At 35.9% G+C, this 24,029-nt stretch overlaps 1 protein-coding gene across 1 annotated transcript in view; it reads right to left on the reverse strand.

Moving 5' to 3' along the window:
- Positions 1–24,029, reverse strand: part of ahr (aryl hydrocarbon receptor) — a 71,046-nt gene that overhangs the window by 24,579 nt on the left and 22,438 nt on the right. The window contains exons 3-4 of the mRNA XM_008112617.2: positions 2,046–2,161; positions 841–930 (exon numbers count right to left, since the gene is read on the reverse strand). Coding sequence (XP_008110824.1) covers positions 841–930; positions 2,046–2,161 — 206 coding nt within the window. The remainder of the gene's footprint in view (positions 1–840; positions 931–2,045; positions 2,162–24,029) is intronic.

Genomic DNA, 24,029 nt, shown 5'->3' on the forward strand with positions numbered 1-24,029 from the left:
ATCTTACATTATGCCCCATTATGTGGTGGGAGTCTCCACTGCACAATGGGACACCTTGCATGATCCCTTGCCACACACTGTCACAGTTCTCTAATATGAAAGCATAACAGTCAACTACATAACTCAATCATAATAAAATCACACCCTGTAGTTGGTGATGCAAGATTTCAGCCAATTTTATGGCGGGTTAACACTTCGTAGATTTTCCTTAAAACTATTGTTCCAAATGGGAGTATCTCCCTATATCCTGAAAAGATGTGAAACGTATTATACCCAGAAGAGAACTGAAACTGGTTTGCATACTTTAAGTCTAATTAGAATATGATCCACTGAGCTAATGTCAGTATTTTTATCCACTGAACAATACAGGTGATGTTTTATAATCTGCATAGTCAAACTAGATTTATTTTTAGAGTTCCTTCCATGAGGCATTACTCTTGGCACCACTATGGAAAAGGATTTGACTTCTATGCTCCTTTGAACTTCAAATGATGAAAGAACACTGCTCAAAACCTCAACTGAAGATCTCAGAAGTTTAGCGATTCAGACAGGTGAGGAAATTTTAAAGATAGTTCCAGTTATTCTATGCATACATTAGATAACAGAAAAGACAAGACTAAAATATGGGGACAAAAGAAATACTGATTTTTAAAAAATTAACATTTCTATAAGTGATCTCACAGCTTTTCTTTAAACATCTGCATCACGCCTTCTTTCTAGGACAGATTTGCCACTTCTATGGCCCAGGGAAATTGCATTTTCTAGTACTTTATCAGTAAAAGCTGTTCTTCAGAAGCAGAATCAAAATAATGAGAGTTTTTGTATGAAAGATGTGCTTACCTGCTGGAAACCCAAATAATCTTGGATTGTTGAAGACACATAAAATATAAGTGCATCGGATGTAACCACCAACACAAACCCATTCAATGCCTGGCGAAGGGAACAGCAATAAAGCACCACTAATTAATATTTCAAAAATGATTTCAAATTAACTGAAGCGCTGAGAAAAGTTATTGGAAAATTAATATTGTGAACATGTCTAAATCATTATCTGACACAATTTATTTTGGCAAGGCTATTTCTACATCTGTACAATAGTCTTAATACACAAGAATAATCTCACATAGATATTATAGTGTTTATCAGATTTTTGGGGAAAATCTGATCCTTTATTTTTTAAAATAATATGGCATTTATTTCACCAATAACACCAAGGCAAAATAGACATATCTATAAAAACATAAATAGAAACATTAAATAACATACTACAACGTCCATACAATTCTTAAAAATTCACAGACTATTAGAGCAGCTAGGTCAGCCACTAACCCTGATTTTAAGGACCGAACAAATGAAACAAGAGTTTTAGCTGGCCGCTGAAAATCATAAGGAATTGAGCCATTCTGATCATTTGTCATATTTTGGCTGCCATAATATTTGGTTTTTTGAAAATATACATACTAGATATTTAAGGGATTTTATTATTCTTATCCTAGGCACTGTTAATGAACAAAGAGATTACATTATGCAATTTGCTGGGCTTCATCAATCTGTCTAGTATCCACAGACAAGAAATTATGTGCAGGCAATTCAACAGATTGGCAGTAGTGAGACTTGATCACTCTTTTCCCTGTCTGCTTGGTCATGTCGATTATGGGGAAAAGATATCTGTCACCTATGTGGAATTGCTACAGACTGGTAGAGGAGAGACTATCCTACACAAATTAGGACTGCTTCTTAAGTTTGCTTAGGGGATTGTACCCTGTGTGTCCATGACGGCACTTTTCTGAAAATATAGTAATAGTATAGGTTATCCCTATACTTACTCAAAAAGGCTGAGATAAGGAGCAAGAAACCAAGAATTACCTTTCAGCTCACTAATATAATTAGATAAACAAAATGGAAAAGAAAAAAGTTGTACCATAAAGAAGCAGATTGCCTTTAATATATTTTGACATAAATCCTAGATAAAAAATATATACTTGAACTGCTATGCTATGTACTTCCCATCCTATAACGTTTTCCATCATAACTATGACTCATACCTGTAGTAAAAGTTCTCCTTCCAGCAAATGCATATTTTCCTTGGGTTTTGTAACCCTGCTGCTGTCTTGGATGCCATTTCTGTCAGACTTTGTAGAACTGGACGATTTTAGTGCAACTGTAGAAACAAATAAAATAAAGCTTCAGTGTTTCTATGAACAAATTCACTATTGTTTGAAATAGGCATTCCATGTTAATGAATGACTGGACAAAATATTCTATGTACAGAAGTCTGGAAATTTAACACCCATATCTGAAGTTCTCCTTACTTATCCTAAAGAGAAATGCTCTATCTAGGAATGTGTTAAGTTATCCAGGTAATTCTATGACCTCCATTCCCCAGATGTTACCACAGAGTCACCCTGGAAGTTCCCAGAGAAGACATCTTCTCTCTAGGAATCCCTCAGTCCTCTAGTGCAACTCTGTGGTATGCTGTAACTGAAAGTTGGGTAAGGTACTGGTGTTCGGTCATATCTATAATTTCAGGTAATTGCTGTCAGGCCAGGAAAGTATAGCCTATATATAGGGGATCTTACTGTGTTTTAGAAGCACTTCTCTAGAGAAGAACTGTTTTCTCCAAATTAATTGAATAAAAGTATCAGAGAGACAGAATCTAGAGCAATAATAATGACAAGACCAAACTGTTTTAACACTAAATATATTTATGCTACTGTTTCTATTTTTATTGCTGAAACTTCATATGTATCCCTTATGTTTCAACTGTTGTATATACAATGGTATAAACACTATCAATAATGCATATTTTTAAAATGATTTTTTTGACAGTGAAAAGGAAAATGAAGTGGAAGATTATCCATTTTAAGATCTCATAACCTGAAGATACAGCAAAACTAATGCCATATGATTAAACATTTACATTCATTTGTTTATATAAATCTCTCAGCAAATATGAATGAAAATAATTAAGATGCTGATTAAGCACATTGATCACAATCTCAGAAAACATTGACACGTGTTTGGTGTGGGGTAAAAAAGCAGCTTATATGTAACTATAATAATAATAATAATAATAATAATAATAATAATAATAATAATAATAACAACTTTATTTTTATATCTCACCACCACCTCCTCTCGGGGACTCAGGGCAGCTTACATGGGGTGAAGCCCGACAACACAATTGAAATAAAATGAACCAAAAGACATAATATACAATCCACTGTATAAAAATATGGTAAAAACAGCAATCTATATATATAAAAGAGTGATGGCATCAGGGCAGTGGACAAAACAACAAAACTACAGGCCCCCCAACCTCGAAATTTGACAACACAACCCATCATCCACGCCTCTAGGTTGATACAACAAAAAGAAAAGAAAAATAAAGTCCTAATTACAGGGAGAGCAATAATTGTTTTTATCCAATTGCTGCCAATTTAGAGGGCTAATCTCTGCCCACTTCGTTGCCTAGCAACCAAGGGACAGCCAGGTTTCAGTTAGGGGACAGGCAAATTTAGGCCTCACTTAGACTTCTTCCACAGATTATCTAATTTGCACTGGATTATATGGCAGTGTAGACTCAAGGCCCTTCCACACAACTATATAACCCATTTATAATCTTATATTATCTGCTTTGCACTGGATTATCTTGACTCCACACTGCCATATAATCCACTTCAGTGTGCATTTTATACAGCTGTGAAGAAAGGGCCTCATATAATCCAGTTCTGAGCAGATAATATAAGATTAGAAATATACAGTAGACTCTCACTTATCCAACATAAACAGGCCGGCAGGATAAGTAAATATATTGGATAATAAGAAGGGATTCAGGAAAAGCTGATTAAACATCAAATTAGGTAATCGTTATACAAATTAAGCACCAAAACATCATATTATACAACAAATTTGACAGAAAAGGTAGTTCCACGCGCAGTAATGCTATGTAGTAATTACAGTAGAGTCTCACTTATCCAACACTCGCTTATCCAACGTTCTGGATTATCCAACGCATTTTTGTAGTCAATGTTTTCAATATATCATGATATTTTGGTGCTAAATTCATAAATACAGTAATTACTACATAGCATTACTGCGTATTGAACTACTTTTTCTGCCAAATTTGTTGTCTAACATGATGTTTTGGTGTTTCATTTGTAAAATCATAACCTAATTTGATATTTAATAGGCTTTTCCTTAACGCCTCCTTATTATCCAACATATTTGGTTATCCAACATTTTGCCAGCCCACTTATGTTGGATAAGTGAGACTCTACTGTACTGTATTTACAAATTTACCAGTAAAATATCACAATGAATTTGAAACACTGACTACAAAAACATTGATTATGAAAAGGCAGACTGTGTTGGATAATCCAGAACATTGTATAAGCGAATGTTGGATAAGTGAGATTCTACTTTGATATGAAATAATTTCTAGGATAGAATAATGCAGAACAATATAATCTCTAAAACCAGGACAGTAATAAAGAAATAAAGAAAGTAAATAAAGCAAGGAAATTGGAAATTCCACAAAGGAAACAATCAGGGCCAGCTAACACCTCCCAAGAAAGGATTCTTCCAGAAAGGAAGCTGAGAAGGCAGTGAAGCACTATGTATTACCAAAGTCATTATTATTACTATCATTACTATCCTTACTATTATTATTATTATTATGATTATTATTATTATTATTATTGTGTTGCAGTCAACCGTGAAAATGAATACAATCTGGCTCCAAGTATTCAAAAACACTAAAATCAGAATATATAAAAATTAATGTGGTATAATAAAACAGAACAATACAATCTCTAAAATCAGAACACTAAATAAAGAACAACACTCTGAAAATAGGGGAATTCCACACAGAAAACAATCAGGGCCAGCTAACACCTCCCAACAAAGGATTCCCATCATCAAAGTCTGGCCAATCCTCTGTTTTCTCAGGGCCACAGACAGTAGAAGCATATAAAATATCGCAAACAACACCACTCTGAAAACAAGGTAATTCCAGACAGGAAACAATCAGGGCCAGCTAACACCTCCCAACAAACAAATCACTCAGGGAGGAAACAGCTAGGCTTTAAATCTGCAAGGCCATTACATCCTAATCATTTTTCCTAATTGCAGCATTCATACTTGCCTCCAACAGACAAAAAAAAAAACAATCAGAAATATTGCATATTCACAACCTTTAGGAAATAATGTCCCCTGATGGCACAGCATGTTAAAGCGCTGAGCTGCTGAACTTCTGGACCGAAAGGCCGCAGGTTTGAATTGGGGGAACTGACAGAGCCCCCACTGTTAGCCCCAGCTTCTGCCAATCCAGAAGTTCAAAAACATGTAAATGTGAGTGCATCAATAGGTACTGCTCCGGTGGGAAGGTAACGCCGCTCCATGCAGTCATCCCACATGACCTTGGAGGAGTCTACGGACAACGACGGCTCTTCGGCTTAGAAATGGAGATGAGCACCAACCCCCAGAATCAGACATGACTGGGCTTAATGTCAGAGGAAAACGTTTACCCTTTACCTTAACTACCACCAATTCCTCAATACTTTATTTCCCATACCACCATACTTCGCCACAGCAACGCGTGGCCGGGCACAGCTAGTACAATATAAAACACAATATTATAACAATGATTAATAATATCAAACAGCAACCAAGCACAGCTACTATAATCTTCATGGGTGGGTAGACTAATGCAGCAGTACAGAATAGGATAATAGCTAAAATGCGTGAAAAAAGTAAGGACCGAATAAAGCGCAGGATAAATTATTAGTCCCATTTGGAGCTGGTTATCCAATGACTGTCTCTTCAAAAGCCAGACAGAACATCCAGGTCTTTAATTCTTTTCTGAAGGTGGATAAGGAGGGAGCAAACCTAATTTCCCTGGGGAGGGAGTTCCAGAGCCGGGGGGCCACAACCGAGAAGGCCCTCTCTCTCATCCCCACCAGTTGTAAGGAACTCATAATATGGTACTTGGCCCTGTTACATTATTTAAGGATACAATGCTATCATTCTCTGTGATGACTAGTATTTCAAGTAAGCAAGGTTATGTTTGATTAGTACTTAGATTGGAGATTACCATGGCAGGCACTATAGATAATTATAAACCCTTCTAAGTATTCCTTGCCCAGTAAAGCCCTATGGAATTAATGGTGATTCAATTAGTCAACAGGCAACTTGAAGGCACATACATACACATCTGCTTTCTGTCTCACTTCGATGATTCCTTTAGCAAAATAGAAATTATAACCACCTTTTCCACTCTCACCTTCCCACCGTAGTTCTTCAATTCAATTCGCAAAATTTACTCCACAGTTTTCTAATATACTAAGATTCGGCCCAAGTGCTTTAGCCCGATATTGGAAATCAGAAGAAACTGGGAACCCTTCTGACCTTATAGTCAATTCGTGCCAAGATTTTCCAGGCTTCAACACATTTCCAGGCACATTCCAGGTGTATGTGTGTGACACACACACACACACACACACACTATTGTTATATCACTGAAAGATATATTCACAAGCTATATTTTATAATACATTTGTTGGCTTAAAAAGGGCAAGGGTTTTTTTTTTTTGCACATATACAATTTATTTCAAAAAGTAAAACTCAAGCGCATTAAAGCCAATCTGCCAGTTCAAGTCCAAATATTTTAGACAGCTTACAGGCTTACTAAATTCTGCCTCACGCTAACAGAACAACACCACTATTAGTAAGAAACAATGGCAGTCTGCTTCAGACAAAGAAATCTTTTAAATCTACTGCACAGAGTTGCCATGAACTTTTAAACTAGCAGGTTTTTACAAGCATCCTACCAATCTCTTATCTTTAGTTATTGCTCATTAGTTAATACATGCCATTATATACTATGTTTCCCTTCATTAGCAAATCTGTGATGGGGGAAGACATTCACAATATGCCAAAATAAGGCCGGTGGGACAGGGGACAAGAGTAGGCAAATCATAGGCAAGTAAAAGTTACGATTATCATATATTTACTGAACATGCAAAAAAAAAAATCCAGATTTTTTTCACATTATAATTTCCTGTTGGATCATTCTGATATGAACTTCCAAGTACATGCTGAGTGGACCTATATGACTATTAACAATGTAATTTTGGCTGCTTCTTGGAACTCAACACATCAGCTTTACTAAGTGGATTTACAAGCTGAAGTCATTAGAGATGGCTTGATTTCACAGCTGTTATCTAACTTTTATGCAAATTTCTGACTGGAATAAGGCCAATTATCACAACTGACTGCCAGCAACTAAAGAACTTATGCTACATCAATTCAAATGAATTCCTCTTTAAATAATACAAATTCTATTATTAGTCTGTCTTTATATGACCAGTGTTTGGAAAAAATCTCAGTAGCTTTATCATCCTAGTTATGTAAACAGATGTATGAGGCAGTATTTTTTTAAAAGTCAGAATAAAAATGAGAGTTTTTCTAATAGAAGATGAACAAATATAGTGGACCACAGATTCAACCAACCATGACTCAAAAATATCTAGGAGAAAAAAAATCTAAAAAGCAAATTTTGATTTAGCTATGCTGATGTATAGTCATACCCTGCTATAGCCTCCCACCATTTCACAGATCCTCAGGTTCTGTCTGGTACTCATTTGAGTTGTTCACCATTTTATATAAGGGATGCCACTGTATATAATGGGACTGAAGAATCCACAGAGTTTGGCATCCATGGTAGGTCCTGGAATCAAATCTCAGCAGATACTGTGGGTAAAATATGAGTAATTTTAAAGGCAAATCCAATAGTAACTAAAGCAGTTGTTCATAATAAGCCAGCAACTGCTGAAATAAAAAATAGGAGAGAATAAAAATAAACATAATTGTGAAATGTTTATGAATATTCTGTTTCGTGAATGAAACAGGCATACAAAATCATACAATGGATTCTACTAACATGCACATTTTATATTAGTAAGGTAAAGGTCTGTGAAGCATATAAACGCTTAAGATGAGATGTGCTCAATTGCGCCCCACAAAAATGCTTCCTCTTCCAAAAAGTGATGACTAGGGGCAGACATCATCCCTACAACAAGGGACACAAGGGAAATTAAACAAACATTATAGCGAGTCTGATATAAATGATTAATGTCATCACTGCTAGTAAGACACAGTAGTATCTTTAAATGAAAACTTGACTTGGCTTGGCTGCAAAACACACCGAATTAGTAGAGAAGAAAGAGACCATGGATTAGAGAAGTAACAGCTAGAGGGAAATTTCTCCCCTGGTTTTTATTTTAAAGTCTGGCCTTTTAAATCTGGAGCAAGACACAGTTTTAATCTCTATCAGAGAAACAAGTACACTGGCTTTTAAGATCTGTTTGATATTGCTCAAATGTGCTGTAAGGCGCCTTGGGGATATTTTGACTGGAAAATACTAATTTATTAAAATAGGTAAGCAGGATTTGGGTAAATTCTTGAGGAAGAAATCAATTTCACCAAAGCCCTCTTTTGCAATGAAAAGGCTACTTCAGAATATTTCAGCTTCACAAAGAGCAGCCCATGGTAAACAAGTACAATCACAAGGCATGATACAGCAGATGTTGGACTGGCTCCTACTTAATCCTGTCTCAAAGGACATACTACCCTCCTAAGATAAAGAAAAAAAGTTGGCACTATAACAGGGAAGTACAAAATTGCTTTTTGTTCCTGGTAAATTCCAACACGTACACATACATAGTGATTTTGTAAGGGAGGGAGGGAGAAACTAAGTCCTAATGAGAAACTGATAAAAGCAGTGGTCTGGTCTAAGGATGGAAGATGTTCTATAATACACAGTTAAGAATCAAAAGTAGCTCATGACAAGACAATGCTGTACTGTTGCAAGGAGCTACACAGCTTGTCACCAACAAAATAAATGTGCAGCACATTGTGTGCTGGTGACGTGAATTAAGAAAAATATTTTTCTGTATATTAAAAGTGAAGTTAATTACTAAGCACTTTAATATGATGTTTATCTTTAAGAAAGCAGGGAAGCAAATTACTCAGTTGAAATTCAGATTATCCAAGCTCAGAACTGTCCTGGATTCACCCAGTTAATGCCACCTATTTCTAAGATACTGTACTGAAACTACATTGCTATCCATACCCAAATTTGAATCAGCACAGCTTTTAGCAGTTTACTTGCCAGTAAGAGCAGTAAGCAAAAGGAGGATCACTCCCTCCCTTGCTTAGGCTGGCTTCTGTCTCACCCATTGCTGCTGCCATCATGGCACTAGTTTTATTAGGATTACAGAATGAACAGATAAAATGAAGAAACACAAAATAATACAATACATGAAAATTAGAGCGAGAATGTTGTATACTCAAAAGCTAAAAAAGACAGGAATACCAACAATATATGTTTTCAAATTGTCTGAAAATGGACCAATTTGCAATGATGATGAGAGAAAAAAGTCAAAACAATTTCAGGAAGGACTGGCAACAATTTTAAAATTCTATAAAAAAAGAAAAAGGCACACAATTATGGAGGGATTTTAATAAGTTGAAAACAGGATAAAATTTCATCTGAAATTATCTAGATACAACAGATAGCTAGAATGTATTAGTTAGGAGTCAATATCCTCAAAGATATACAGAAAGGGAAGTCAGCAAAGATTATCAAGGGGATGGGAGGGGAAGCAATAGTAACATAACATTGTATTTTATTTTGACCAAAAATGTAATTTCTGCAATACAATTGTGATAATAAAACATATTTGTATCTAAACAAACAAACAAAACACAGCATGACTAGGGACAAAACACCAGTTAAGAATGCCAAGAAGATGCAATTTCAGAAATGGGACCCCTCCAGTTGAATTTAATCCATATTAATATATTGATGTTGTAATGTTTTTCATAGAAAAGAAGGGAGGGAGGGAGGGAGGACATAGAAGTCAACAGATAGAATGGTGTTGGTGAGGAATGTAGTTTTCAGGGGGAAAGAATAATTCCAAGTGTAGTGTTATTCTCACACTGGTTGCTAAGACTAAATCTTGCTTATATTATCTTCCATTCTTAAGCAGCCTTCTTTTGATGGAGATAAGCTTAAGAACCATAACAAGATTACAATATAAAGTAGCAGTGGCTGCAGGAACAGAAAACAGATGAAGATTAGACAACATCAAAAGCAGCAGAAATTTTGATCACAATTCTGATTACTGGAAAATGCTTGCAGCAGTTGACAAATGTCAGAGAATGTCTGACATTAAGGTCAAGGGAATGTAGCTCTATCCTATGCATGACTTCTTAAAAGCAAATCCCACCATGTTCAATAAGGTTTAACCTCAAGTGTGCATACAGCTAAGTAATTAAAAACAAAGTGATTTCAATTGTTCCAAATACTGCCATATGAAGACATACAGGACCAATAATAATGAGTAGATTTTTTTTTTTGCTTTTATCATTTCAGCACACCAAGCTGTTGGCATTTGTCAACTTACAAACTTTTATCTCAAAATTCTTTTTTAAGATGGACTTAAAATAACAGCAAATTGTCAGTATCACCATATAACTATGTATCTTGGTAAACCAAATTTAATAATTGCGCTACTGGGGAAATATGAGGAACAGCCCCAGAGGTTAGCTCTGTTCCTCAGCTAAACAATTAAGTATCAATTAATTTTGTTTCAAGTGATTTGACATAAAACAACTGAAAGAGTGGAGGAAACAATGATTAATCTTAAAGACTTAACAATACTGCAGTGGAGGGAACAATGGAAAGAATATACACCTCTGACCTTTTCCATCTGTGCTCTTGAAGGAATAGATTTTGAAAGCAATAAAGGGTCAACATTCTGCACATTCAGCATTAGAACGTTTCCATATAACATGCTATATGCAGAAACTGTACTTGTATACCACTATAATGAGAAAGAGGTTGTTAAATCTCATTATCTGAGCTTTTAAAAATGGTCAGGAATTTAACCAGCTCATAAAAACATATTATAACGAGATACAAATATGTGATTGGAAATCTTATATCTAGAAAACCTTTACTGGCATTGCTTCAAGTTTTCCCCTTTTACTTCATAACAGAGAATGTAGGTACTTCACAGCAAAGTTTTCCTTTAAAATCATAAGTGGGAACATATAGCTATATTAACACACATAATAATTCTCTTTGTTGTTTACATATCTATTGATAATGTTATAGAGTAATGGCTGAGAAAGCATCCTGAAAAGAGAGTTTAAAAGTCATCACTTAAAAATTTAATAAAAATTTAATATGATTGACAGTGTATAAAACTCATCAAGAAAGCTCATAACTTAGCAACTGGTAGCAAAGGGCAATCTTAACACACAAAAGATGCTTGGAGGAAATCACGAGACTTAAACTTAAGACCTCCACCATTATTTAATATTATTGTAAAAACATTCAGAGAGGAACTGCGTTACTCTGTTGTAACAAAATCAACTTAGAGAGTTTTCTGCCTCTCCTTGAATAAGATTTTTGGTACTTGTAAAAAAATATCATCCATCCATTCTTCAATTTATGCCCTGCATTTCCACCACAGATGAAGTTTAAGGCAGTTTACAGTAAAATAGTACAAATACAAAAAATTGACAAAAGAACATTTAAACACAAATTGAAAATAATTTCAGCAAAATAATAGTAATCGAGTTAAAAATTCCTTCCATAACAAGCGAGAATGATGCTGGGAAAAATGGAAAGAAAAAAGAAGAGGGGCCGACCAAGGGCAAGATGGATGGATAGTATCCTTGAAGTGACTGGCTAGACCTTGAAGGAGCTGGGGGTGGCCATGGTGCTCTGGGGTGGGCTAGTCCACAAGGTCACGAAGAATCGGAAGTAACTGAACAAATAAACAACAAGTAAGCAAGCAAGGTCAACTGAATAAGCGTCTGTCCATATAAAAACTCTGTGTCTGCTGGATGAATTATAGTTCCTCAAAAGCAGATATATCTCAGAAGAAGGTGGGACAAAAAAGGAAACACCCACTAAGTTATGTCCTCAAATCATTTGACCCACAAAATGTATTATGAAATACAACTTTTCATACAGGAAAGAAGTCCTATTTTTATATTGATTCCCATATTTGGTAATGGGAAATGAGTTCTGGTCCTGACATAATGTGTGGAATGTTGTTGCAATCCTTGGCATCTGCACATGTGTCAAAACCAGTCGCCAAGGAGAGGCCTTCACATGAACTCAAATCCAGATAGAACTGAATTCTCGGTGGTGGCTCCCCAACTCTGGAACTCTCTCCCTAGGGAGATTAGATTAGCTCCCACCCTCTCCACCTTCCAGAAAGACCTGAAGTTTGGGATGTTCCAATGTGCCTTCGAATAATGGTTCAGTTACTGATCAAGTCCTGCCTAGTCATCTTCCTTTAGTAGAATCTCCAGCACTTTATTCCCAGCCTCCGGCCCTACAGTTTGCATTTGCACTAGCCCATGTCCTGCCTTATTAGTCCCAAATCTGCACATGCCCACTTTTCCCGACTACTGGTTGGTTGTTGCTTGGTTTATGTTTTATGATGTTCTACAGTTATTGTTTTTATTGTTTGAATATATTTGATTGTTATATGTTTTTAACTACAGTAGAGTCTCACTTATCCAACATAAACGGGCCGGCAGAACATTGGATAAGCGAATATGTTGGATAATAAGGAGGGATTAAGGAAAAGCCTATTACACATCAAATTAGGATATGATTTTACAAATTAAGCACCAAAACATCATGTTTAACAACAAATTTGACAGAAAAAGTAGTTCAATACGCAGTAATGCTATGTAGTAATTACTGTATTTATGAATTTAGCACCAAAATATCACGATGTATTGAAAACATTGACTACAAAAATGTGTTGGATAATCCAGAACGTTGGATAAGCGAGTGTCGGATAAGTGAGACTCTACTGTATGTACTTTGTAACCTTGTTTATATTGAGCTTGGTCCCCATGTAAGCTGCCCCGAGTCTCTTTGGGGAGACGGAGGCAGGATATAAGAATAAAGAAGTTGTTGTTGTTGTTGTTATTATTAAAGTCTGTGTTGATATATACACTGATCTCTCTTTCGTACATGTCTGCCCAGTGTGTAGAAATACTTAAGAAATGACAAAGCAGAGGTTCATATAACCAACTATGTGATTCCTTAAATACAGCTTTCTTACTAAGGAAACACAGTACACAGGCAGTCCCCAAGTGGGTTAACACTCCTGTGGTGTTTGCTTTGCTGTCCGTGCCCCTGTTTAGAAGATTTCACCTCACTTTCTGTCCCTGTAATAACTGGATTTTGAAAAAGTTGGCTTGTTGTGAAAACATGTATTGGTGATAAAGCTTCAATAGAGACACCTTTTCCCCATGATAAGTCTTTCAGGAGTGAATTTCCCTTTCTAGGGGTAGAAATCTCTCACTTCTTGTTGTCTCACCCCTGTTCTTAACAATGATTTGTTTGTAAATTGGATGTTTGTAACTGGGGACTGACTGTATTTCAAAAGTTTAAATTGAGATGTGAATCAAGATACAAGGATTCAAACTGGCTCTGAATTAATGCCAGAAATTACTAAAAATGTTTCAGATTTTAATTAGGATTTTTACTGGATGATTAAATGCATTCCTTTAACCTTCTCTAGAAAACATATTCGATATTTAAAATACAAGAAAAGGATCAAATGATAATGCAGCTAGCCAAACCTATGGTAATTGTGTAATCAAGGCAAAAATAATGAAGACAAAAATAGAACATTATTGTTTTATTATTGTTCTTGGTGTGCTATGTATTGGATACTCTGTACAGATTTTTAAAATCTATTATGGTGCCATTTTAGAAATGAAAATTTAGACTTTTGAAATCTGAGTGAACATTTGTTGGACAGACACTTCTGATTATTTTTTGTGTAGATGCAGAAAAGCTATAATTATACAGCACATTTCAAGTTAGCAGGTGTTCCTTTACTAAAAGATAATAAATTATTAATGCATAGTGGTGTGCAAAAATATACCTTTTGTTTCTTTCTGTTAAGAAGGTCACCATTTTCAAGCCTCATAGTGAAGTGCCAGTATTACAGCAAAATGAAGCTTTCTCACAACAGAAGTGCACTAGTCTTCTAATGCTTAGAGAAGTAAAGGCTGTGAACTGGCACATAAAGAAAATCAATCTCACTATGGATAAATGATAAATCTTGGGAAAAGCAATTCACATTTTAAAAGTAGATTATTTTCCACATAGAAAACTGCAGTCCCAACCAACCCTTTACCTCACATACTACTCACTGCAAGATTTGCACATCCAAATTTGAATGTCCTAATTTTGTGAATTAACCAGAAATCTCATATCCTCTGTCACTAATCATCTATATACAAGTCAATTCCTTTTAAATGACAAGTTTTATTTCTTCTATGGAGTCAAAGACTTTGAAATTGGTTTCAGAATATACCACAAGGAAATATATCTCATTTTCAGCAGTACTCATCTGTAAAGGCATCACTGAAAAGACCTATGATTTAAAATGTGATCTTCAGAAAAGCTCAACATACGGCAAAGCTTAACATCAGGTTGTGCAAGGGCCTCAATTAGCAGCTGCTAGAGAAGTGGAGTGGTCAAGGCTTTAAAAGACAGTGGTATGTTTCCTCACTGTTTAGTATGGAAGTAAAAAATCAGTGAGCGCTTGAGCTAGAAATGGTAAATAGAGGGAGGATGGATAGAGACTATCAAGTTCATCACAGACAGCAAAATGTCTTGGGCTGACCTACAGATATGTGCCATCTTCTCTGAGAAGTGAAACTTTAGCAATACTTTCAGAAGACATACAAAATTAACTTACTTTACAAGATAGATCATTAAAAATTTGAGTAATAAAGCCAGCCGTATAATGTATTTTATGTTAAGGTACTTTGAAAAAAGTAATTGTTTCGTTCTTATACTCAAGACTTTATTACCATAAAGAAATATTTAAACAACAAATCAGTTGAAAAATGAGAACATGCTATTTGTTCGAAAAGTGTTACAAACACTTGTGTATCAATACTTTTGTTTTGCATGTTTTTGTTAAGACATATAAAAATGTCTCTTGTGTTCCCTTATTTGCTAAATTTTGTAACACTGTACTTACAGTGCATTGCACTGGTAAAGAAGCAACATCATACACAACACCAAAACGTATTCATCTACAGTGCTCACACAATGTTTCTCAATAGATCTCTTTATTTCAACAGCATAGCTATTGTTACAGAGAGTGAAACTCTTATCAGTTATACTTCATTAAAACAGTACATATTTCCACCCACTCTGAGAACTGCAGTCAGCCAATCAGCATTGCATGTCCTGGCATGGCCTACTAAGAGACTGGTCCCAATAATAAACTGTCTTATCTCCTTTTTATAGAGATTGCAAGACCTTATTTACATTTCCAACCAATCATCATAGTGCGCTCGAAGAGGTGAAATATCAGAGATTCTGATTCATAACTCCTGGTTCTATTAATTTCCCCTTTTACTATGTGGCTTTTCCCAAGGTCACTACTCTGTGGATCTGGTTACATTAAAGGACTACTCCATCTTAATTGTTTTTCTTATCTTCTATTTACTTTTTAGCCAACCAGCTAGTACTTCAACCCAAATGTTTTACTCTTCTACTGCCCCTTTACTCAGGCACGTATCTTATCAAATGTTGAATGTATTATTTCATGAACAATATTGAATTGTTTTCATATTAATACTATTCTTTCCCCTACTTTGTCTGAAAAGGTTAAAGTACATACAAAACAATAAAACACACTAAATCCCCTATAGTGTTATATAAAAAAGAAAGAAAACTCAAGTCTAACTTCTTCATATTGTTTAAGGAAGTGGAAAGTTTCAAAATACAGTGTTCCCTCACTACTTTGCGGTTCACTTTTCATGGATTTGCTGTTTTGCGGTTTTTCAGTAAACTCTAAAAGACTATTATAAATCATAAAAAATTACAATTTACAGCCTAAGGAAGGGAGGAAGGAGAAGCCAAAGGGAGAGAAAGGAATCCAAGCGGCAACGGGAGGAGAGAGAGGCGATTTATCAACACACAATTGGTTGATAAAGACTTAAAATGGTGTATAACTACTAAAATAATGTATAAATATTAAAATAAATATAGTGTCCCTACTTCGCGGATTTTCACTTACTGCGGGTGGTCCTGGAACCTAACCCCAGCGATAAGTGAGGGAACACTGTATTAGTAATATATATAAATATTTGTTATAATTATCTATCATTCACATAGGATCTACACATAATAAATCTTCTTATGTAAGTGTATATATCTATAATATCAATCTTCTTGAAGTTATACACTTTGGACCTATTTTGGAAGTAGGACACAAACATACAACTTATGGAAGGAGAAAGAAGCTTGAGTTTATCCTTCCTCTGATGACCTATCTCCTTTAAACTCCTCCCTATCCTAAACTTCAACAACTTGTATAATACATGATGTCAACATGACCTGATGTAGTAAGGACATTATCAATGAACAAGTCACAAGTAGAAGAGTTTGTATCTTTAAGATGGTTATACTCGGCTATAACTTGCAAGAAAAACAAGCATGTTATATGATAACCAATAGCAAATTTCAAATTCTTATGACATCTCTGTTGTGTTTATTCTAAATATAGATTTTGGATAATATGGAAGAGAACTTGCTTAAAACAGATCTTGAAGTCAGCATGACATTAAAGTAATAGTTGAGTAAATCCAGTGCTTTATAGCGGAGAGACCACTTTATTTCTGGAAGACAAACTGCTCCAGATTGTGGCAAAACCAATAAAGATACACCAACACAAATACCTCTTTGAGATCCATGCCTATGACATCAGTGTAAATGACGAAGAAGGCCTTTTCCTTGGTGTTATCAAATGTAGTAGGCTTGGCTTAAGCTTAGTGAACTGCTGTTTGAGTATATAGTTCTTTGAATCCCTTCAGAAAACGGAACAGTTTTTAGTTCTGGATATTGCAGTATTATCATTTTAAATCAACCTCTTTTACAAAAATAGCACATGAGAAAACAATTCTCAATTAAAAGTATTCCTACAGATTTCCAGGCTAGTCAACACGTAACTAAAATATCAATAAGGTTTAACTTATTAAGTAAATAAACAATAAACCTCCTGTTTCACAAGGGATTGTAACATCTGATGAAGTAATCTTCATTCTTTTCCTGTTACAGGTTGCTCAGTCATGAAACTCATTTTTGTTACCAACTGTGATCAGTATGACTTCAATTTGCAGTGTTCCCATAAATGGTAGTAGTTTGACAAAAGAGCCAAATCTAGATGCATTCATTCAGTTCTACACTTTTTCTATCAAAAGGAAGGAGGGTTCATACCATTGGGTTGTTGTGTGTCTTTCAGGCTATGGCCATGTTTCAGAAGTATTCTCTCCTGACGTTTTGCAACCTCTGAGGATGACGTATACAACCTCTGAGGATGCCTGCCATAGATGTGGGTGAAATGTCAGGAGAGAATACTTCTGGAACATGGCCATACAGCCCGAAAAACACACAACAATCCTGTGATTCCGGTCATGAAAGCCTTCGACAACACATTCATACCATTAATCCAGTATCTTTCTTGACACATGGAAAGTTTCTGTAAGGAACACTTAAGAAGCTAGATCTTTATTTTGCACACTGTCACCACAATAAAGAATAAGCCTAATCTAGATCCCTTCTATTCTGGGGCCAATCCCCAAATAAGGCAACAAATACTCACCAGTTTTGCTACATGACGCTTGCTTTTTCCTTTTATACCTCTTCCATTTCCCTTTCTGATTTTGTGTTGCTTTTAGGGATTTAAAGGAAGCACTATGGGCCCTGCTATTCCACAATTCACGGACAACTCAAGAACCTAGAAATTCACCAGCAGCTTTTGGTTCCCCTTTCTCCTTCACTGTAAGACTGCACTGATATAATTTATTGCCTTCTCCTTCCCACTTCTCCAACTTAAAACTTTCTCTACATATGCTACCCACGTTCAGTTTCTCTATTGCAGTTAGTCCTCCATCTAATTTCTCAGTACCTACCAACTTCCTTATTCTTTCCACTCACATAATATTGAACTTCATTTAACCATTTAACCATTCTCCTCTTCCCATCCAAACCAAGTATCGCTTGATCAATATCTTTAGTCCATAGCAAATTTGCCTTTTAATCAATTCCATGCCTAACAATATATTCTACTTTTAATGTAATCTTTTTTATTGTTAATCTACTCACTAAAAATGTAAAAGACAACCTCTGGAGTATATAATTAGGTTAAAATTCGAACAGATGCACATACACTTGTTTATAGAAGGACTGATTCATCTTTACTTAGTGTCAACTTCTTGATCAAATGTAAAAGTAAAAGCAACTCTTTTTACCTCAGAGAAATATGTCAGATTATAAAATATTATAAAGTTATATTGTACTTTACTGTCTTGAAATTAGAGAGATTCTTTACTTCCCAGATCTTCTAAGCACTAGAAGATCTGGGGAGAATCTAGGGAGATTTTTCAATAAATGTACATCTCTAAAATACCCATAACACATTGCCCTGAGGCATAATAATACTAGTACTTAAGGAGTGCAAGTAAACTACAGTTTCATTTTTACACTATTAAAAAATCCTACATCAATGGCCACATAATATTAAAATCAAATTAATATGCCTTTGGTTATATGGAATAACTGGTATTGCCAATTTTTTTCAAACATAAGAAGTAATAGCCTTATGTCCAATGGTAGTGAAGAACAAAATACAATGAAACAAACAAGCCAAAAACAATAATTTTTAAACTCTTTATGTAACATGTTCAAGTAAAAAGGAATGCCAATAAAAATCATGTTGCAGTTTTCCAGGACAATACTTCTTTGTGTATCACTCATAAATAAAACAATGACAACATTACCTAATAAGCAGAAAGTCATCCCAAATCAGGGAGGTAATACTAGATTTAAGTCATTTTTTTAAAAATGACTAATTCTGACAATCTGGATTTCCCTTCCCTATTACAAAGGTAAATGAAAGTTTCATAACTGACTAGCTAATATAGCAGCTCTTAAATTGCAATTATTATAAAATATATATAATGGCTTATCACAAATATGTTCAACTGAAGACACGTCTATGTCTTGAGTGTTCACATTTGAAGTAAAATATCAAAACATATCTAAAAATAAAAACCAATGAATGGTTTTGTGCAACCATAGATTTCATTATTGATTTTCCTTTTTTATTGTTGTTTTTTTTTTACATTGGAGATTGGGCTGTCCACACCATTTAAAAGAACCGAGGCAAATAATAATTTGATATGACACTAACGCATTTTGTCCTTGTTACAGAACACAGAAAGTCATCAAACAATTAGGTGTGGTCTACATAACATTAGAAGGTTTTGCATTGTACATATAATACTACGTACAGTAATTTAGTCCTATATCCTCAAAGTAATAAGCATGTCTGTTCTCCAGTTCTTTTAAAAATGTATTTATTACCTATTTCAATTGTGCCCATATCATAAGGTCTCAGGATGACAAACATTTTTTAATTTTTTTAAAGAAAACAATTCCAGGAAAAGGTTATAAAATAATTTAAAAGGGATAAAGGTATATTAAATATTAATATTAAACAGATCACAAGTTAAAACAGTGGAGGACGCTAAAATAGTTAAAACCACACGTACGCACATTTAAGAGAAAGAGAGATTAGGCTCCAAGACTTTAGTAATTTAAATGAAACCAATGGCTAAAATAATCCAACATTGAAGCTAGTTGGTTATCCAAAGGGAGGATATAGCTGGAATGCCATGTCAGAGAAGACACTTTCCTATATTTCCATGTTCCGAGTCATTCACAATGAATTTAGATCAGTAGTGAACTGGTAGTCAGTGTAACTACTCTAATACCAGTGTTATATGCTGTCAAAATCTTGTGGGTGCATTTTGGACTAGCTGTAGCTTCTGTGTCAATAGCTATGTAGGGTACATTTCAACAATCCAACTAGAAATCTATTACAGTACTGCATGGACTATAGCGGCTAAATTATCTCTGTTCATGAAAGGTTATGACTGGTGCATCAGTTGCAACTGTCACCAAGTCTCCAAGCTATGGCCTACGGCCTGGATGAAGCCCTCCAAAGTCATTTATCAAGCCTAAACTTTAGACTTTGGGTTCTCCCAAGTCTGAAACAACTTGAAGGCACACAACAACAATCCTAATTAACTTGACTCTTTCATCAGCCAAAATCAGGCCCACACTTCTCATTGAAATGCTGGTAAGTTTATGTAGGCTAAAATTGTTCTTCATTTTAAATTTTAAATATCGTATTGTTCTTTGATATTTTTTCACTACAAATAAGGTATGTGGGGTTTGCTTAGGAATTCGTTTCAAGGTTTTTTCAAATTATAGGCTGACCCCCCAACAATCTGAGGAACCGTGAATCATTCTTCTGCTTTAAAAGTTTGAGGACCCCTGCTCTAGTGACACAGACAGATCTAAAAGTACCCGGGTTATGCGCTTGTTCCCTTGGGAGGGAGCGAACCTATCCAGGACAGTTTCCTCAAAATAACAATCCACACAACTTTGTCTTATCAGTATGAAATTTCAGTTTACTGTCTTCCAACTAGCCCATTCTAGCATTCAGGCACAAAACCAGTGCCTGTATAGTCTCAGCTGACTCCAGCTCTGCTCTGGGTGCCATAAGTATACTGATGGCACCATAACCCAAACTGCTAATGATTCTCCCTGCCCTGTAGATTTTGCACATGTATGGGTGTATGACCCACTCTCTGTTTATGTATATTATGTAAACAGAGAGGGCGGTTATACAGATATTCCTAGTCACTTAGAATACTTCTCTATAAGATGACATGTTGAGTATGCAGCATTGGGTGCTCAAACTACTTTTTTTGCCAAATTTACCCTATATAGCAGGTGCAGTGGATACTTTTTGCTGACTTTTGGACCTAGTCACACCATGCAATACACAAACTCTGCTCTACTCATTGCCCAGAACTACCTTCCTGCCCATATACCTTCTGCACACCAAGGTGAATTAAGGGCTCCACAGTACCAAATTGGATGCTTAGAAGCAATTGTATCAATTGTCTTTTCAATCACATGCAATTCCATAATCCCACTAAGGCCTTGATCAAATTGACAACCCTGCCAGTTAGAAAATCCCCCAGAGCATCTGGAATCCTTCAAACCATCTGAATCGGTCCCCCACCCAGGCAGGGAGAGCCTGCTGCTACCAACCCAAATCCCCCCCCCCTCGCCCCTGGGATTCATTAAAGCATTAGTACAAACAGCCGAACACCACAATATATACATGATATTTTAGTATCACCAGATAAAAGCTAAATAAACAACTTCTGACCTGTCTACCAGGTATTATTGACTGAGTTACTACGAGGACTGTGGAGTCAGTTTTGGAAAGCAGTTTGAGGGTATGGATTCATTACAAATATACTGATATCAATTCTGGTCTCAAAATAAACACTTTCAATATGAAGTGCCTAATATGTTGTATATTTACTTTCATAGAAATTCAGGAAAGCTTTCTTGTTTAGAAATGTTAATTAAACAAATATATATTATCTTCCATGCATATTAGACTTTTCAACTTACAAACAGGTAAAGAACCTAGGTGGTCGGGTGTCTGCGAGAAGGAATGGTTGTCACTAAAGATTTTTTTTACCAATTAACTTTTTTTTAGTTTATTTGTGGAAGCATTTACAAAGTAGCATTTGTTTAAAAAAGGGAAATGCTTGTTTATATGGGGAAAACTGATTATGTTATGAAAGGCTGTAATTGTAAACATCTAGAAAGTTGAGCTATACAAGAAAGTCTTACTTCCTTATCAGAATTCTGATAAAAATCAAACAGGAAAGCAGGCATTTCTAAAAGAAACAAATTGCAGTTAAGTAAAGATACTGAGTCATGAAGGAGATACTAATCTTAAAAACATGCTTTGCTTTAATTTTCATTTACACCATGCTAAGGGTGTTCTTTAAATTGTCTTTTGAAATTAAACTCAAATTCTTGATGAATCTTTCACGGTTACAATATGATGTCTACATGATGGATGTGTGATATTTTGAGTTACAGTTCTGGGAGAGAGTGTTTCTTGCTACAATAATTGAAACCATATGTCTTCATTCTTATTAGAATATGTATCAAGCGTAAATTGGTTGCAGACTGGCCTTTAACATATATTCTATGTATTTCTGAGTAATACAAATACACTTGATATTAAATATAAATTAAGCTCATCTTTTATGTAAAGCCATCAGCTGTTACAAACACACAAAGAGATGCATTTTTGCTCCATACTGGTCATAAAACCAAGACAGTAGGCTGTGTTCAATCTCAAAAACTATGAAAATGCTGGTTCTTTGGAATCTTTGGAATCTGAAGCATTACTCTCTCCCTGATTTTTAAGCAGCTGTAAAAAGCCAGTACAAGACAGTTCAGATCAAGTCAGACTCCTGACATGTTCTAAACGTTTCTAAACCTCCATAAGAAACTGGTTTCTTAATCTGCAGCTTTAGAATATGTCAGGATTCTGGAAGCAATATAAAGACAATGGTTCTCAACATGAAGTAAATGCTATCCATCTTCTATTTCCAGCTGTATAAGAAATGGGCTGGAAGTGTAAGAGACCAAGACTTGTGCATTCCAAAGCAAGTCTAAAACTTCAGTTTCTTCATCCATCTATATCTATATACACATGATAAAAGTGAAAATCTGTATGTGTGCATATGGCATGGGTGTCCATTTACACAGACAGGCTCCCACCTCCACAGACAGCTACAGCTCCCAGTACTGAGGAGCCACCAATGGCCCTCCCTCCAAGGAACATTGCAGGTTATAGTGAGCAAGCGCCATGAATATGTCCAAGAGCCCTGCCAATGTCCTCCACAAACACCATACCTAAGTGAAGGGGACATTATCATCCTAGATCTTCTGTTTTCCCCCCACCAAAGACACTTCCCAGTGTTCTTTTCTCCTTCCACTAGTATGGAATTTGAATGACTCAGCCCACTGTCTCTCCCTTAACCCTTTCCTACCCTTTCCTATGGCACAGAGCAAACTGAGCAGAATTGATCAGCAACTGAACTAAATATACTGGAAGGGTTTGGGGGACTAACTCAACATGATGGAAGTTATAATTCACCCTGAATCAAGACACAGCATTGTGACTCCCACCAACAATGGATCTGGGCCATATTTGGAACACAGAACTCCCATGACGAACAGAATATACTGAAGGGAATTGGGGAAAATTGGCTTTAACATCTGGGAGTTGTAAGTACTTGGATGTATAGTTCACCTGCAATCAAAGAGCACTCTGATCCCCACCAACAATGGACCTGGACTCAACTTGGCACACAGAACACCCATGACAAACTGAACCTACTGGAGGTGTTTGGGGGGAAACTGACCTTCATTTTCTAGACGTTGTAGTTCACCTAAATCCTGAGACACTGTGACCACCACCAACAATAGATCCGAGACCAAACTTGGCCCACAGAACCCCCATGACCAACTGAACCTACTGGAGGGAATTGAGGGGGACTGACCCACCATGGTGGGAGCTGTAGTTTACCCTGCAACCAGAGAACAGACTGGACCTCACCAATGATGCTGGTTGAATTAGTCTGCAGTGCCTTTCATGTTCTTTGATTTGTGTCTGGGTACTGCATTTGGTGGTCCCTATGTAGACTTGTCCACAGCTGCGGTATACAGTAGACTCCTGCAATAGTTAGAGGATCGCTTTTGTCCTTTGCTGAATGTAGCATTTGTTGAATTTTCTTAGTGGGTCTGTAGATTATACGTTGTGTTTCTTCTTCCCTATACGGTCAGTGGTTTCCTTGATGTATGGTAAGAACATTTTTCCTCTACGTGGATCTTTGTCTTTACTCTGGTGGTTGTTCTTGGTCTTGCAGTTCTGCTGATGTCTGTCGTAGAAAATGAAACCCTACCCTTGTCAGTAGGGTTTTATATCTTTTAAAGCCTCTGATTGATG

This window comes from Anolis carolinensis, chromosome 6 (genome assembly GCF_035594765.1).
Source record: "Anolis carolinensis isolate JA03-04 chromosome 6, rAnoCar3.1.pri, whole genome shotgun sequence".
NCBI classification, from domain to species: domain Eukaryota; kingdom Metazoa; phylum Chordata; class Lepidosauria; order Squamata; family Dactyloidae; genus Anolis; species Anolis carolinensis.